The sequence below is a fragment of the Anopheles cruzii genome, chromosome 3 (genome assembly GCF_943734635.1).
Source record: "Anopheles cruzii chromosome 3, idAnoCruzAS_RS32_06, whole genome shotgun sequence".
NCBI classification, from domain to species: Eukaryota; Metazoa; Arthropoda; class Insecta; order Diptera; family Culicidae; genus Anopheles; species Anopheles cruzii.
This window is the reverse complement of record NC_069145.1, coordinates 26292537-26310554: the sequence shown is the minus strand read 5'-3', so window position 1 is coordinate 26310554 and position 18018 is coordinate 26292537. Positions and strand designations below refer to the sequence as shown.

The 18018-nt window shown below is 47.2% G+C and overlaps 4 protein-coding genes across 4 annotated transcripts; all 4 read right to left on the bottom strand.

The window, feature by feature from the left end:
* Positions 1-1712: 1712 nt before the first annotated feature.
* On the bottom strand, positions 1713-2763 carry LOC128272945 (uncharacterized). Its single transcript, XM_053010833.1, has 4 exons — positions 2595-2763; positions 2249-2451; positions 1972-2155; positions 1713-1894 (listed from the first exon to the last, which is right to left on the bottom strand). The coding sequence occupies exons 1-4, from the start codon at positions 2710-2712 to the stop codon at positions 1848-1850; spliced, it is 552 nt and encodes a 183-aa protein (XP_052866793.1). The 5' UTR covers positions 2713-2763; the 3' UTR covers positions 1713-1847.
* Positions 2764-2962: 199 nt separating this feature from the next.
* Positions 2963-4791, bottom strand: LOC128273080 (protein takeout-like). Its single transcript, XM_053010994.1, has 4 exons — positions 4603-4791; positions 3756-3987; positions 3557-3693; positions 2963-3478 (listed from the first exon to the last, which is right to left on the bottom strand). The coding sequence occupies exons 1-4, from the start codon at positions 4667-4669 to the stop codon at positions 3174-3176; spliced, it is 741 nt and encodes a 246-aa protein (XP_052866954.1). The 5' UTR covers positions 4670-4791; the 3' UTR covers positions 2963-3173.
* Positions 4792-6762: 1971 nt separating this feature from the next.
* On the bottom strand, positions 6763-9323 carry LOC128273081 (protein takeout-like). The gene is made up of 4 exons (XM_053010996.1): positions 9116-9323; positions 7459-7690; positions 7254-7390; positions 6763-7121 (listed from the first exon to the last, which is right to left on the bottom strand). Exons 1-4 carry the CDS (start codon positions 9177-9179, stop codon positions 6820-6822), a joined length of 735 nt encoding a protein of 244 aa, XP_052866956.1. The 5' UTR covers positions 9180-9323; the 3' UTR covers positions 6763-6819.
* A 2094-nt stretch (positions 9324-11417) lies between these two features.
* LOC128272928 (cryptochrome-1-like) lies at positions 11418-17072 on the bottom strand. Its single transcript, XM_053010816.1, has 4 exons — positions 16672-17072; positions 14332-14583; positions 13357-14254; positions 11418-13291 (listed from the first exon to the last, which is right to left on the bottom strand). The coding sequence occupies exons 1-4, from the start codon at positions 17070-17072 to the stop codon at positions 11879-11881; spliced, it is 2964 nt and encodes a 987-aa protein (XP_052866776.1). The 3' UTR covers positions 11418-11878.
* Positions 17073-18018: the final 946 nt, after the last annotated feature.

Here is an 18018-nt window from a genome sequence, read left to right as displayed (position 1 = left end):
TCCGTTAGGCTAGTAAATACATCATCGTTAAATGCAATCCAACAGGAAAATGGATACGGGAAAGACTGAACGCTTCGAATCCCGTCCATCGTTTACGGGACGAACGAACCCCGATCACCCTGGAATGTGTGAGTAGAATCAAGTAACGCTGTGTGTGTGCGCGATGAGATGGTGTAGCGATCGTCACGAATCGTGAACACCGTGAGAGCGCCAGCCCAGAAATGACCATTATTTTCTTCACACTCACTCACTACAGGTCCCGTCCCGTCACACACTTGATCGCCACAGTCTTGGCGGGCAACCTTATAGGCTTTGAGGAACCATCCCAATCCGGCACCGATTGTTCTTAAGATCCTCACCACAAGCAGCCACTGAAGCAGTGCAGATCTTTGCGGGCATGCGCAGAACTTCCATCGTTCTGAACTGGTTCACTCTCACCGTTCTGGTGTAACGCATAGTCCGAAAACCCTTCACAACGCGCTCTGCTTACCCACACACGTGCATGCCAAACCTTATCGAATATGCATCACAATTTCTGCGAACCCAATAAAGCGATTATCCAGCCAGCTAACGCCACTCCGGTACGTTCAAACATTCAAACGACGCGCTTTGCCGATGACTTTCCGACAATTATCATCAAACCCGGACCAAAGCCAACCGTTCACTGCTGGCACTGCGGGGCGAAAAGTATCGATAAGTCAACCGATCCAGAACGAATCGTACTCAACACTAACGAAATATTCATCCGTGCACTTTGGCAGCACTCACTCGTCACATATGTGATTGCCCTCTGTTTAACCGTGTCCCTCACACATTTGCATTTGTGCACGGCACTCGCCGTGCGATGTGTGGGACACGCGTGATCGTGAGCTGTGAGAACGCACGATTGCCGCCGGGGCAAGTGAATTTCTGCGCGCGAAGACTTGGTAACGATTTGGCTGGGCTTAACAAGAAGCAATACCGAACGTCTTCGCAATTAACACCGCTTAGATCTCGATCAGGCCAACGCCGAGTTAGTAATTTAAATCTACGAGATAAAGCATGACGAGTTAAGTCTTAGGTAGGAATTATAGGTGCTCGAAATGTATTTAGTAAGAATACACACTCCAAGGTTAGTGCAGTAGAAGTGAGCGTTAAGAGCTTACTTATCCAGTCCGTTCCTCTATGATAAAAAAAACATAATCAACATGGTACAGATCGTAACTTAAAACTCAGTTTGTTGTTTGTTCAGCGTTTATTTACAAATATTTATTTACATTTTGTAAAGAATCTGCTGAAAAGGACGAACACATGAGACGAATACGTTCCGCCGATCACGCGCGCCGCTGCCTTGGAAATCAATGGCGCTATTACGAGCAACGAGTTGATAGATAATATCAACGGTTGCTACCGCGATCATCAGTCCGGTCATGGGATCTGTAATTCGAAGACGATGTCTTAGTGCAATCTCGACCGTACCGATTGTTAGGACTATGGTTCGAAGGATAATCGTAGGGCTTCGACCTATGTCTTTGATACCCTTCTCTCGTATCTGTATAGCGCGAATAAGAGTCATATCTTCCTCTTCCCCTGTCGTTGAACGTCCGATCGCCTCTATGGTCGCGTCCGCCTCCGCGACGCCAATGGCCGCCTCCGCCTCGACGATTGTTCCATTCAGTAACTACTGGCGGAGGTTCGGTTGGTCGCTTACAGTAATCCATGAACGTCTCATCTAGGTCTGTAAATCGGTTCGTAAACTCATTCTCACACTCATCGAGGAAGGCTTGCTCCTCGGCGGAAAGTTTATTGATGTGCCGTTTCGGATCCACCATGGTTGCTCAGGCTAGCGGGCAGTAATGTAGGCGTTTTTAGTTTTCCCGTAATACTTTTTCTTTCATAAGCAAAGAATTGACGTCTAAGCAAATGGAGAAAGATAAATAAACATCAATTACAGTGCAAACATTGTGCAAGCATCGTGCAATTAGAACTCACATCCTTCTGTGATGATGCTGTGATAGATGAGAACGTAAAAGCCTTCGTCGGATGGGAAATTTTGTTCAATGGTGGCACTGTCGATTGGTTCGAACATAAACCCGACTAGCATCCGACACTTGGGGCACATGCAAAACTTCCACGCATATCCGGGAAACCAGCTTGATTTAAGAATCCAGCGTTGCTGAATGGGGAGAGATTAACAAATACTATTAAAACTACCTCTGATTGATTACCGGATGTGCCGGACGGTACACGTAAGCGAAGCGCAACGTACCGCTGTTATTTTTTGGCAGGAAGCTTGCTTGACGAGAAAGATTGTGTAGCGAAAGCCGCGTGAGTTCTGGACTTCTTGGATCAGAACGGATCTGCCCTCCGTTAGCGTGTGGTTGGTGGCGCTAAGGGCTAGTGGGCTGTACTTGTCGAAAAGCAGGTTAGCTACACTAATATCACTTCCACAGGTACGGCACACGAAAAAGTCTGCAAGAAGTTAAACGGCATCGTCAGTCAGATTTCTTGGTATTTCGGTCCGTTTTCGGCCGGTCGCTGCGGTTTGCTTCTCGGGCACCTACGACGTGCCGCATTCGCGAGTCGCTCGAATTGCTCCAACAACTGCTGCCTACCTTCAATGAGGGTTTCGTCCTCGTTGCTTTCTTGCGTTGACGACGCGCATACAAAGCGCGAAACTATGAAAATGACCAAAGAAATTCGCATTAATGTACGATTTTGCTTGCACTTCATAGCTTCCCAAAACGTTGCATTGCAGAACAACAGCGGCACCAACAGCAACCCGTTCACTGCAAATCGGGAGCTGTCAAAAGACCTCGCCAACTGACAGGCCCGTTTGACAGACCCACTGCGGCGGCTCACTAACGAGAGCGGCGATCGGCGGCTAGTTGGGTAGCTACAGGGTGACTCTCATACATTTTCCGTTTTTACCCTTTATTCTCATTTCGTTTCACAATTTCCCAAAAAACACACATGTTGCCTACTTATTTCGAGAGTTTATTTGCAATCTAATTAATACGTTACCATGGCACTCAGTCGTTCATGCAGATGGGAATATTTTGTCCCAAATTTAGTTTCAATCTGCCTTACCCAGGATGTACACGCTTTAGAACGATTAGTGCCACCAAACAACAAACAGTTAACAGTTTTTTGGTTTATAAAAGATTAGTTCTCTGTAAGTACGTTTCACTTATTCATGGTAAAAAGAGTTCATTGTAAGGAACATTTTCAAAAACATTGGTTATAATCGCTCGGAATACTTTGGCAAAGGAGGCAATGATGGAGGGCTTCAGTTCCTTCAGGATGTCCTGCCAGTTTTCATTCAGGAACATGTTCATATTGTCGCCTAGTGCCTTATCTCCGTTGAACAAATTCGTGAGTTCTGTGTAGAAGCGTGTAGTATCAAGCGTGGCCTTGATTTTGTTCATTTGATAGTACTCTTTTCCATCGGATCGTTTCTGGAGGCCTCCATTCCACTTCATGACAAAGTTGCAATTTGCTAGCAACGAAAAGAAAGTCGACAACGGTTAACCTAGTTTTTCAACCATTTTCCGAATTCACAGGTCTGCAAATTTACCCATGGTCAAGTTGCTAACGCCTTCGCCCTGGATGGGTAGTATGAGCACTTTGCCCTTTATTTTATAGTCGCCTACGAGTGATGCTAGAGGCACTTCTAAACTGATCTCCATTATGTTCGGATTTGCTGTAAACCCTCTGCAATAAAATGTATCATTAAACTATCGATAGTATTCTTCTATCCAGCTGGTGCTTCATACTTAGCCTTTTTGACGATAACATCCTTAAATCCGACGATATCAACATTTTTGAAGTTAAGCACAATATTTACAGGACCTTCACCCTGCACTATGTCCATTTCGTCGATGCGCAGCGGATCCAGAGAAGCTAGTCCCAACTGTGGTAGCCCTGCTGTATACTTTTGGAACGTGTTGCTTATGGCTTGTATTATGCACTGCTCATCAGCCGGATTGCATCTCGTGAATGCAGTAGCTTTAAAGGTAAATGATTAAAATATTAATACTGAGTAGTTTGGGTTTTTTCTCAAAGAATCATTGTTTCTGCCTTTAGTGGCTGAGCAAGCACAAGTGAAGACGATGGAAAAAGAACTGTTCGGTTATGGTGTTAATTTTATCGTTGACACACTTTTCGTCTCAAGCACAAGTTCGCGTTCCGGAAGAGGATCCCCCAATCCGGTTTCGTAAAGAAGGTCAAGATCAGCATCCGCATTACAACCACTATCGTTTTCAGGCGTGGATTGACGGGCAGGTGATAAACCTAATAATTGGTCGAGAGCGGTCATTGGCCTGGCAGATTTTTTTTTAAGTTTACTATTGCTAACCACGTTGAGTTTCTATTTTGAAGCTCACTTCAGCTAACGGTTCTATGATTACAATTTGGCAAATTTTTGTGACCGAGTTCGTCTGATGGAAAAGAAAAGGGTTTTTACTTTCATTCGGATATTTGGAACGGATGCTCTACTATCAAACATTCACACGAGTGTAATAACTTGACCAGCCGTAGTCTATAAATTTTTGTTTAAAAAACTTTTTCTAACTACTGCACTGCAAAATGATTTCTTTAAAAGCAACTGTGATGAATACGTACGCAATTTTACTGCGTTTCCCAGTGAAACGAGGGCAATTAAAGTAACGCTTAGAAACACAGCACTCATTTTGGAAGCAAATAGAACTATTGCGATCAAATCCGGAACTAAACAAGATAGGAAAGGAGCACGTTACTGGCCGATATCACAAACTGTAGAAGAAGCACTGAATATAGGTTTCAGTGAGCGCTAACTGTGCGAAAGGCAGAATGAACCTAGAACTTGCTAATCGGGAGTCTTATATATGGTTTGCCAGTAGGGGTGGGTCACCGTTTCACATTCAGTCCAGGGAATGGTTCTTACACTGCCATTAACAGCAGCCACCTTCCTACGTCATAGCCGGCGGAACAGGTTGCGGTGATCTTTACTGCTTGTGACGCGCCACAGACGACCATTTCGCCCTCTCCTTTCTCAGCATTCTCTGTGGGGATCACGGCGATCTCTGTAGAGATGATAAAAAAAAAATTCGCAAAACCCCCTTTACAACCTCCCGTATAAGTGTTGAACTCGGTGGTAATCTAATACCTCGATAGATGCACATTTAACCCCGAAGCAGGCATGATTGGGCAGTTGTTGGCAAGAATAGAGGTTTAAGGATTTGATACTGTAGACCTGTACCCGCTTTAGCGGACGTTTACGCCGTCAGTGGAATAATCTAATACCGCCGTGTACGAAGAAATTATTGCAAAATAACAAAAAAAAACAAATATGACACAGTTCCAAAGTTCTTCAAAAAAGCCATCCTTCGAAATTCAAACCAATTTTAATGTTTCTCAACCTTTGCGTTTATACAATTGTATAACAATATGCTTGGATGTCCACAACCTGTTGCTTAGTCAGAGCGCGTAGTGTGTTTTTCCTTCTCCATTGCCCGGGCAAGATGGGAAATAGCCTACGTGATCGAACTGGATCAGTCGGAAAAGGCCAGAAGCACACGTTCGAGGCGAGGCGGTGATGGATACTAAATGGTTGATCCGTAACCGATTCCCCCCATCGTTCGGATAACAGTGATTATCGGGGAGAAGAAGCCGGTAGTAAGGGAAAAGCAAAACCCTTCCAGCGGTAGGCAATAAACCGCCCATGCCGGAGCGCGTGACTTACACGTCATGCGGCTTGCCCGCGGCACGATCATAGGATGTCGGCCACGTTCTGAAAAAACCTACAGTTAAGAGTCTGGTGATGATCGTTTGCTTCTCTGGAAGCAGGTTCTGCTGAATATCCTCTCTACGAACCCCATTGATCCCGGCGATAGGGAATGAAAAAAGGAGCTTAATAATCTAGCTTAATTTCGTCCCTAATGTTTACAAACTATCACGGCCATTAGAAACATTAAAAGAAATATATCAACATTCAGTTTCATTTAATAACACACACATGTTGTACTGTGTGCAGTTTGTAGCGAATTTTCTGCTGTTTGAAATAACTTGCGCGTGGATAGCGTTCAAAGCAAAGAGAAGCAATTAATTTAACAGTTTGTTATTTTACACCTTGGTGGAAGCGTAAATACAAAGTGGAATATATTAATATTTGATTGTAAGAGAAAAAACGAATGAATGGATAAAAAACCGCCAAAAAAATAATATTCATCTTTCATTTGACGCAAATAATCGTACCCATCAGCAGAATTTGAAATGAAACAACAACATCTGTAAATGTGTAAGCAAAAGCACAGCAATTTGTAAAAAGCTATTTCGCACAAGGCTTCCCAATGGCCGGGTAGATTTGCTCTCTAGCCCCAAAGGAAGCAATTAGGCGGCTTATCTTTGTTAATTTATTACAGTTGTGGCATTGCTTTGCGTCATTAGCCTTTATTAGCATTTTTTCCTGCATTTGTGCCAAGACGAAATAAAAAATCGACGATTTCCGACCGTTTACCTCGTAGCCAGCGAACAATAAAAGGTGCGCCAGACGCAAGCTTAAGGTTGATCTTGCGTTTAATGCTTTCAGGGTATTTGAGAAATAAAGCAGCAGTGAGGCATAATCACACACAGACTTTCAACAAAGATATTCTTAGGATGGCTGTTATTACCCATTGAAAGAATGCTTCAAAATTTGTCACAATGTGTGGTTTTGCCGGATGATTTTGTTATTTCGGTGGTGCGAAGAGTGAGTAACTTTTATCAACATTAGGGATGAGAAAACATGTGACGTAAAACGACATTTGTAACAGTTTGGTTTTATTAAAATAAACAATACTCGGCAACGGCACATCTGTGGCTTTATGCGAGATACAGTTCGCTGTACGGCACCTTGTTGAAGACGTTCGAGACGACGGCTTCGAATATCTTGGTGAAGGCGGCAGCGATGGCGGGCTTCAGTTCCTTCAGGATGTCCTGCCAGTTTTCATTCAGGAACACGTTCATGTTGTCGCCTAGTGCCTTATCGCCGTTGAACAAGTTCGTGAAGTCCATGTAGAACCGCGACGTGTCAAAATTGGCCTTGGATTTCTCGACCTGGAAGAATTGTTTTCCATTCTTGTCGACTAGCTTGCCGACCCATTTCAGGGTAATGTCACAGTTAACTGCGGAGAACACCGAATTTGTGAATTAGTAAAATGCGTCTTTTTACAACTTTGCGTGTGCCTTGGTCTATAGTTCTCTATCCCTCTACCTAGCTTTCTCTTGGTTAGCATAACACCATGGTTTTAACTTACCCATCGTCATGTTGCTGGATCCTTGCCCTTGGATTGGAAGGATCAACACTTTGCCATTGATCTTGTAGCCGCCGATTAGCGAAGCAACCGGAACAAGCAGATTCAGCTCCATCTTTGTTGGATTGGCAGTAAATCCACTGTAAGCAAGGTACCATTTGGCAAATGAAATATACTATCCCTTAATGCCGATGGTTTTCACCCTTACCTTGCTTTTTTGATCTGCGCCTCCCGGAATCCGACAAGATCCACTTTCCGGAAGTTGAGCTCGATATTGATCGGTCCGTCGCCCTGAACGATGTCCATTTTGTCGATGCGCAGCGGATCGAGCGGGACAAGCCCGATCTCTGGCAGTCCCTTGTAAAAGCCCCGGAACGTGGCCGTGATGGCAGCGAGCAGACATTTGCCATCCTCTTGATTGCAGCGCGAAAAGGAATCGGCTGCAGCGGGACATTTGAAATTATTATTATTTAAAGTGTTAAATGTTGACGGCGCGACTCGGCACGGTGCCATTAATAGTTGATAGTGCCCCAATAAAAGTTGTTCAGTGCTGAGCACAAACAACGAAATAAACCTGTAGAGCTTATGCAGCAATAAAAAAACGCGAGAAAAAAAACTCCAACTAATGACACTGTTCCTGTATCCGTCCAATCGGCGGGTGCATTTAAATCATGCATCTTATACCCCAGCGGTCACCGTCGCTAACGAGCCTAATGTTGAGCCGCTGCGGAGGAGGTGATGGTACTGGGAACGTACCAGTTCGAACGTTAGGTTATGATCGTTGGGGAACAGAAAAACAATGACCGGTTAGCGCTAATGGGCACTGTATTATTCAAATTGCCCGAGAACACCGCCCTGAAGGCTGTGGCGCGTGTACGGATCCTGTCGGTCTGTAGGTGTTGCTTAGAAAGAGAGATTATCTCGTTTCCCACACGCAATGGCTAATGATCTGCTGGACACTATGAGACTGTTACTCTTCACTATAGCCGAATGTTTTTTACTGATCATCATTTCTCTAAATGTAACCACCGCAGAGTAAATGTTTGAATACTTAAATGGTGGCCGTTTAGAATTTTATGCTAACCATGGTTGATTATTATTTTTTTTACGTTTTCCACGTAATCTAATTTACCATCGATCACTTACATTAAATCGTAGTTTCTCAAAAAAAAAAATAATGTGTAGTTCAGTCGTTTATGTCTCAATGCAAACGACGGAAGTTCAAAACCTGGCAGCTCCTGGCTCCTGGCGGAAGCATTCAGTTGAATGTAAAAAAATAAGCCAATACAACTCTATACCGTTGAAATAAATTACTATAACTTCACAAAGATGTTCAGAAAAGGATAATAAACGAATAATGCAGTAGCGGTGCCTTCATCATTTGCCGCAACAAACGTTTGAACATTGTTTATCCAAACGAAAGGAAAATTAGTTTATAGAACACCCCGTTCGACGGCTGTGAAGTACTCGTCGGTTACCGGCACACTCGCAATACTCGTCGGATCGGCACGCCGAATAACGTGAAAATGAGAAAAACACACAACCGGTGCGCCGAATTCCAGGTGCCAAATATCTCAACTTCAAGTAGCAATAAATGTAAACAATAAACGCAAATTATTCGCTTACTCATCGAACACCGGTCGCCCCGTGGGCGCTAAATCGGGAGAGGACACATTGCGCACGCGTACGTCACCACGAGATCAAATATTGAGCTCCAAATTAGCTTCATCAACAGACACACTCTGCTGCTGCACATGAGCCGCGGTTCGTTTTGGGCATAAATATTAGAGAACGAAACGTTCTGCTCGGTTGCTGACGCATTCGACGCGTTTGCATTTTACTGTGCCTGTCCACTCGATACCTACGGAACTTGGCAGCCTGGCCGACGGTGACAGCCACGATGAGTAGCGCTGCAATTTGGGCTTTCATGACGAAAGCTTCTGGGGAACCGCGGTCGTCTAGCACGCAAACACAGGAACGCACAGAAGAGCTGCGGCGACACTAATCCTTTAGCCACGGAATCACGGACCGAGCAACGGCGGGAAGGGCAATGGAGCACACCGAACGTACGACACGAACTGGAACGCAGAAACAACGAGCGCGCCGGTCTTATATCAGAACGTGGTCGATTCTGAAATAGGAGCCGATTCGTCAGAACGCCGTGGCCCCGGGGGTGGGAAAAAGTATCGCGAAACAAACGGCTACTACCACCACCAAAGCGGGCGGAAGCTGCTCCTTGGGCAGACTGGACGGCATCAACATTGTTGTTTTTGCTCCGCCACTTGTGCCACTCCGCCAGTGTTCAAAGTATGTACGGTTTCGCATTTCGTGTGGCTACCACTACATGCTGGCAGACAGCAACATTTGACTTCGTGCCTCCGTGGCTTGCGCACCACACGCAAGATGCGACAAACGAACCGAAAGGGTACCATGCTCGACGGTGCCGGACGGAACAGACCGGTCCGTAAGCCGCTCTGAGAGGTTTTGGCCTTCTCCCTCCCGCACGGTTGTTGTCATCTCGGGCGGCAAAGTGCTACCGGAGGTGAGTGGATCACCCTGCGTGTCTGTAACGATCGCGGCTACCAAACTGGTCAGCACCGGCACCGGTTGAAGTGGAGGGGAGAACCCATCCGGTACACCTTGTATTCGTTCAGCGAGATTCAAATAGACCGGAATTTACAAGCCATTGAACAAACTGACCCATTGGCTGCTGGACATTGAACTTGTACCTTACTGTACTACGGCCACTACTACCACTACTACTGTCTACTTCTCTGCCCCGAGCTTCGCCAAACGTTTGCTCTCGAGGCAAACCGATCGCTGATAGGCATTCCGCTATCCTAGGTTTGGCGGGAAACCGACGTCTAGCAGTTGCTTCCTGCACGTTCGGGCGGACAGTAGCCTCATTCCGTAACGGCAATTAGCGCTCTATAACGATGTGAAAACATTTGCGGAAATGTAAGTACAGTTGGTCCGCGCCGCATGCACTTGAAGGTAATCTTGATCGCTTGTCGCGTGTATGACCTAAAGGATAGCACGTTCCGTTTAGCGCAAAGCCTTTCCGTTCGGTAACACATCCTGTTACAAGGACACTTAGATTGGCGAGACGGGTTCAAATGTTGGCAGCAAATAGGTGTAAAGATGCGATGCACATGCATTCGCGTACCCGGGGCCGCGCGATGGCGAAGTTAGCTTGAACTCCGAACGATGACCGCGGATTGCGGAACTAACTAGCTCATTAAGAACGAGTTTCTCTGTTCTCGACGTTACAAACGCTGCGACAAAAGTGATTTATCATCCTGCCGAGAACGGTAGAAAATCCATCGTTCTTGACATTGATACGGACACGGAGGCTCCGGTTTGCATTTGACCGTTCAACAAGGTCGTCACTAAAATTGGAGCTGTTTCACTGGTGCCATGCTGGTTACACCACGGAACCATCAACCACTTTTGGCAGCAAATATTCGGAGCGCCGGGTTATTAACCGATTTCGAACACTTCCAAAGCATCCAGCTTTGCTTAGAAACCATGCTTGGCTAACAATCTACTGCGCTGACGCAAAAGTTTTACCGAAGGGTCATAGAGTTTCGTGACGTTTCGCCCTCTCCGACTCCGGCTGACGAAGACCCCGCTTCATGTTAGATATTTCGGTGGAATGCTTGAGTTCGAATGAATAATTTATTGACCCATCAAGCTTAACTTCTTCCCGGTTAAGTGTTTGCTAAGCCGACCACTGCTTCAGTAGGTACGGTAGAGTGGGGAAAACACATCGAAATTCGCCTGACCTTCGACGGTGTGACCTTGATCGTCGGGCTGGACCCAGGCAAATGCTCTTCAGTGATCGAGAGGATCACTCATGCTTGATGCATGCCGTAGGAAGCCCAATCCTCGTAGCCCACGCGGCTCGTGGAGCCTCGGAACATGTCAGTCGTGAGTCGGCAGAAGGTGGTGGATTTTTGACTACAAAGCAAACTGATCAGAGTACTGCAATAGAGCTGCAGTAAAGTTCCATGTACAATGACTTTATTTATATCTATTCCATGTACAATCGAACAACAGTATAAATATAACATACTCGACAATTAAGTAATGTTTTCCACATTGTAGGACAATTTCCCAATCTTATTTGATTACTCTGCGCTTTTTCTCGTATCTTTGGTGGGAAAAGTGTAATTCAGAACCCTGCTTTCATCACTCTTCCAGGACGAAGAACTGATCGTACATTATTTACACCGTTTACATACAGAATAAGCATTTTGATGGATGCTGATACTCGAGCAGTAGAAGGAACTGCCTTCACCTATCAAGAATTGTGTGTCCATCCAAAGGCTTCGTTGTCGTCTTAAATCTAGCCTAGTCGTACCGAAGTTTGATTGTCTCCGACTCATCTCTCGATCTGCCATAATTGATATCATCATCATAAATCAAACCATAACCCCCCGAGCTCTGACTAATGAATACTACTGAAATTTATTTGGTGAATTGTTTTACAACAAGAATACATTTTATGTGAAATTCATTTAAAAACTCTGAAAGTTTTACCGCTTCAACTACACTCGGTGCGACATCTTCATTCGCCATAAATACACCGGCGTGAACTTCACTCCGGAATAGCCTCTGGAACATCTCTAGTCGGCACAGTACAACTTCTCGTCCTTATCCTGCACACCTGGCGATTGCTGCATTGGCTGGTCGTTCTGGAGCAGTGACGTTCTTTGCTGATGCTGTTGCGGGAACTCGGTCATCATTGGATGGCTGTCTGTGTCGTAATTAGAATCGGTGTGCATGGAATGTGGCGAAGGCTTTACAGGACATGGTCCCTTCTCGGTACACTCTGACACTTGGTGTGTTTTACGTTCCTGTGGCTGTTTCTGCTGCTCTGCCCGCCGACGCTGCGCCTCCTTAAGATGCTTTGGTTCGCGAAACAGCGCCGACTGTAAGGAAGTTTCTTGCTTGACTTTGGATTCTTCGGACCCAAACTGGGCTTGGGAGCGTACGGAGGTCTGTGGTTCAGACAGAGCAATCGTCGACGGCCGATCCTCGTCGTTCTCGTCATGACCGCCGGTACCTTCATCGTCGTGAGCCTCGTTTTCCTGTTCGTCCTCTCGCTTGCGGCCGTAAAACACGGCATTACGCAGGCCGTACCCGGAGTTGAAGTTGTCACTGTACTCCACCTTGAACTGGCTGTTGTACATGTTCTGATTGCGCTCGTACTCGTAATTGTTCGGCTCGAGCTTCGTGGCCATAACGTCACACTCGAGCGACATTAGGCTATTACTCAGCTGGTCTTGCAGGTTAGAGAAGCGACCACCACCCAGGTTGGCCTCTCTGATCATCGTACCGAGCGCGTCTGATTTGAGCACGGCGTAATTGGACTCGGCAAGATTAGCGTACGATTCCTGGTCCGGATCCGCGGATCTGGCATCGTGTAGTGACTGACGCGGCGCTTGTTGTTGCTGCTGTTGCTGCTGCTGATGTTGATGTTGTGTGCCGGATTCTTGTATCGTCAGTGAACGACCCTTGCTTTCTATGCCATCGGCTTCACCGGTGTCCGTTACATCTTCTCGGCCAGACCCACCCCTAGCCCCTCCTGCAGAACACGTGCGACCATCCGTTCGCAGGCGACCGCCGCCGATTGCCGACGGATGATAGTTCAGCACCCTCGCATGGGGGTCACTTTGTGCGGACGGATTGCTGCGGCACATGTAGTTTCCCGAGCTGTTGACACTCGTCAGTATGGTGGTCGGACTGGGACTATCGTTCATGCTGCTCGCATTCATGTGCTGCATCTTGGCCGCAGTCATCACGCCGGCAATCGCCGAGCCACCCTTGTCTACGCCCTCGCCCTCGTAACACGCACCGGGGCTACGGTACTTGGCCAGGTGTTGATAAACCTGCTTAATGCGCTCCATGTTGGCCCGACTGGCGATCGCGTGGTTCACCATTGGCAGCGGGTAGTCCTTGCCGATGAGACACTTGGCCGCCCGCTGCACATTCTCCGGTGCGTTCCACGGTTCGTGGATGAAGCGAGTAGGGAAGTTCTGCGGAATAGAGCGATTCGATTAGATGTAACTATTTGCCGTGCGCTGCACAGACGTTCCACTACCTTGAGCACCGGAAGATACCGACGAATGTAGTCTCCATTTGGGTCCGCCTTCCGCCCAAACTTCACCGGACAGTAGCAGTGGAAGAACTGCTGGAAAAAGGACGAACACGACAGCCACATCCACATCCCGGCATTGACGGACCAGTCGGCATCGAGCAGCAGCTCCTCAAACACCTTCATTCCCTCCTCCCACGAGATCCACAGGTCGCCCCGCGTCAAGAAACAGGCGACGGCATGGCGCGCCAGGTGGTGGATCCAGCCTTCCTCGCGTAGCTGCGTCATGATCGCATCGATCCACGGGAACCCTGTCTGCCCGCTGGCCCACTTGGCCAGCGCTTCCGAGTTACGATCCCACGGTATCTGCACGCAGATCGGATTTCCGGCCATTTTGTCGAAGGTGGGGTTCTTGGTGGCAGCGCAATAGAAAAACTCGCGCCACAGCAGCTGACCGTGCAGCGAGAGCGGCGGGCAAGCTTTCTTGATCTTCTTGTACAGATCGGTCAGCTGATAGTAGAACAGCCGGGTGCTGAGACACCCGAAGCGCAGGTACGGTGACAGGCCCGTTTGGCTAGCCAGCAGCGATTGGGGTGTCATCTTTGGCCGCCCAAACGAGGCGACCCACGCTTTCCGCTCGAGGTGGCGTTCGAGCCGTGCCAGGGCTTCCGTTTCGCCGCCGATCCACACCGGTGGCCGTAGCGCCTCCGTTTCGAAGCCAAGCTCCTCGAGCGTCGGCACCCCGTACTTGTCGTCATGGTCATCGTACAGGGGCGTACCGGCCGAACCGATGGCGTCCAGTGTGATCATCGTTTCCGGTTGTGGCGGTGCGTCCATCGACGCGATAATGGCCTGAAACTGATGGTACGTGAGTGGCGCTTTACCACCATTCTTTTCGATGATTCTAAGGAGCAAAGGAAAAACAATGTTAACGCAATCAACAAAATTGCACTCCTGGAGCACGGTTCGGTTGAGACCCACCTTTCCAGATTGTACAGTGTGTGTGATGCAGCCGAGATCACCTCGATTCCGAGCTCCTTGCACATCGCGGATATATTGTGATCGCGGACCCGACCAAACGGTTCGGGGTCCTCCTCGAACGTCAAGCACGTTGTGCCCCATTCCTTGAACAGCTTCGGCAGTGCGTCCGCCGGCTGGCCACGTATGACGAAGAGGCGCGAATTGAGCTTGCGAAGGTTGCGATCCAAATCGTCCAAACACTGCAGCAAGAACCTGTGATACGGAGGAGAATGAGGTTTCGGTTGGTAAAATTAGGTATCAGGTAACCTGCGAAGCGAAATTCACCTATCGTGCATACGCATGAAGGCCATCGCTGTTTATTAACAACATTCCAACACGTTGCCCTCGAGTCCTGCCCTAGCGGGTTCAGTGGTCCTACGCGACATTGGCAATTGAACGTATCGTATACCTTAATGCGATTAATTTGTCAACAAGTTGCAATAACGATTATATACGGAGATCAACCAGTTTCTATTTCATAGACATCGTGTTACGGTGCTAGCAATCAGGGATTACAGCGAATCATCCTAATTTTTATTTAGATAACAACTATCGAATTCATAATTTAGACTGCAGATTGTTCACACAGCATGAAGCGTTTAAAGCTAGTTCACGAACCTCCGACATGTTTTGCGTCAAAAACCTTTACGTAACCTGATTCTTTAAGCAGTATGAGCACCGGAAGTTTTTGAAGAAAACTCCAATCGCGGCTGAACTGATGCAGCCCATTATGCACTAGTTGGCCAAGCACTTTTGTCCCACTTTAATGGCGGTTCAGTATGGTTTCGCTGCGTACCAGAGCCGGCACCAAATCAGAGGAAGCTGTACGGCTGATCCGCATCATAGAGGGGTAGATGGCGGCACTGACGCACGCAGACTAGCCGTGCCGTGGGTGGGAAGCAAACGCTATGCTAGCCGAGCTCACGGCTAGCCCGGGGTGGCACGTTGCGGAAGGGTGCTGAATACGTAACCTCGTGCTACGGGTGCCTGTGTGCTCACATTGTCTGCCACGTGATTACAATCAGAACGGCACGGAAGCACCGTACCGCCACAGTTGTCACTATTAATCGACTGTCCGGACAATATCGTCAGTTTTTCCGAACTGCATATTCAGATGGGAAAATTTTTCGATCTGAATAATGTAGCCAAATGGTGAAAAATATCTCGACGAGTCCTCAAACAAAAGAAAAAAAATCCTAAATTGAAACTAAAACGTAAATTAACTTACAGTTCAGTTCGGCACAGGAAGTGACCGCACACGACTACAATACGTTAGCAAAACGCGTCACTTAACCGTGACACTTTGCACAATAAAATATGTATTTCGAGCTACCAACACACCCAATGGTGCAATCCTACGATTTAATGTGTGTGTGTGTGTGGCGTACGGAGGACTTTACCAACAGCTGATAACGGGCGTTAGTTCTCTGTACAGCCACTCGTTTTACACAACTCAAGTTGCGCATTTATGCAACGTCGAACAGGAACGGCCACAACGGGTTGATTATACGATTACTTCATCTTATAATGAAACTTAAGAACGAAGGCTAGGGCGTGCATTGACTGGCCATATTGGATGTAACGAAATAATGAGCAAAAACATATATAGACAAGAAATCCCTTTTTTAACGACTAGTTAATAGTCCTGCAGAATCTCAATGTAAATCGATCAACATCAATATAGATTTCGGGAGATTTCTCGGGTGAATAACATTGGCATGGTTATTGAATGGAAAACAAACACCAATCGAAAGAGAAAAACTACAGTAAGGTGCAGCGATTAAACTTCCTCCACTCGTATTTCCACTGGTATCTCCATACCAACAACTGCCAACCGGGATGTTGCCTACGTTGCCATTTTTTTTTCAATAAAAGTGTTTGTGTTTTCTGGTTCCGTCTATCCCGAAGGTCGCAAAATGTTACATTATGCTGGCGCTGAAATCGGGAAATCTGATGTCGAAGTCATCGGTGTAGCAATTAGCGATGCATCGGCGGATAATACTGCGTTAGGCGGACAGCGTGGGATGTGGTGATCGGATGGGCACGAAAACCGGGCACCGTTCCGTTGTGTTTGTAACGTGGCTATGATAGTGATGATGTTGACTAAGCGAAAAAAATTCCGTGAACCCGACTGCATATTGCATAACGCTCAGTGAATGGGTGGCATTGGAAATGGCAACGCCGCGACCACTAGCAGGTCTATTACGCGCTGAGCTGATTGATGTGACAGCGATGATAGCCAGTCTATCGGCATCTTCGCAACAGAATTTCTATCGAAAATGTTTGTTAAAAAGGGCTTACCTCCACTTGTTGATGCCCACGTTTGAGCTTCCGGCAAACCAGGGATCAATGACGAAGACGCACCGGAAGCTGCTGGCATCGCGGACCCCTTCACGCAATGCAGGGTTGTCGTGCAGGCGGAGACCCTTGCGGAACCAGTGCACGGTGTGTTTGTCCTTACCAACAACTCTCTGTCCCACACTCCGGTACCGGTGAAGATGCTGTGACCGCTGACCTTTGCCGTCTGCGTTACCTTGAACAAAGCGGTTTTGCTGCTGCTGGTGCTGCGTGGAATTAGACGATGACTGATGCTGCTTATCCGCATTTCCACTGCCAGTGGCCAACGTGTTCATTTCGGTGGGTTCGCCGGACGACCCGTGTGTATAGTGGCCAACGCCGGACATTTGCTTCGTCATGCCCATGACCACACTACGCCGGGATGAAGTAAAACACGATGAAACATTCTCATTATGCCAGACTATTAAACGGGTCTAGGTCATTATGTGGAACAAATTTACACTCACCTTACGATACTATTCGTAGAACCTCACGGTTCAGTTTATGAGCCCTGCGAAAATCGCAGCGTACCAGTGTGTATTACTAGAGGCTCCCATTGCGGGAGCGTACAGTGGTTTCAATTACGGATTAATAGCCTTGTTTTTCACTGTTGCACAATACACTGTTTCAAATTAGAAATGTTTAGACCACTTCACTCCTCTTCGTGACACGACACTACGAATCTTCGTACACTTGCGTTTTACGATACCGATACACGTTTCAGCACTGGATAGAATCATAGGAAAATCAAATAAAGGTTGATGCAACCGACTAGAACTGCAGTCGTCGAGTATGGGTGGCGTTGTGTTGGTGGCACCGCCACCAAACGATACGCATTTGTATTTGCGACGCCGTAAGCACGATTGAGTCTATGCGTTCACTGCTGATACTGCAAAACGATCGTTCTATGTGTGAAGCAGCGGTCGTTGCAACTGCACTGGATAGCAGCGCTTAAATCGCGCGTCAGTCACTATACGTTCGCCCGCTGCGTACACCACGCGGCGTGGTTGAGTTAGTGGTGGTTCGATGAGCCGCTTGTTGCACTGCACTCTCCACAGAAACTTCCTTCAATTACTTAACCCTACTACGGAGACACAAACACCTTTCATCGATGCAGCAGAGCGATCTGTTATCGCTGTTCAAAGAGAAGCGTACGGTGACGAAGCTCACCGATTCGTCAAGTAAAAATTCAAGTTGCTACCGGCTGTCAGGAAAGTGAACCGTTTTTAAACAGTCCGCTACACGAAAGACTTGTTCCAATAAATCACTTGAATGGGAGAAGAGCTGAAACTGCCGTCCGTACACCAACGC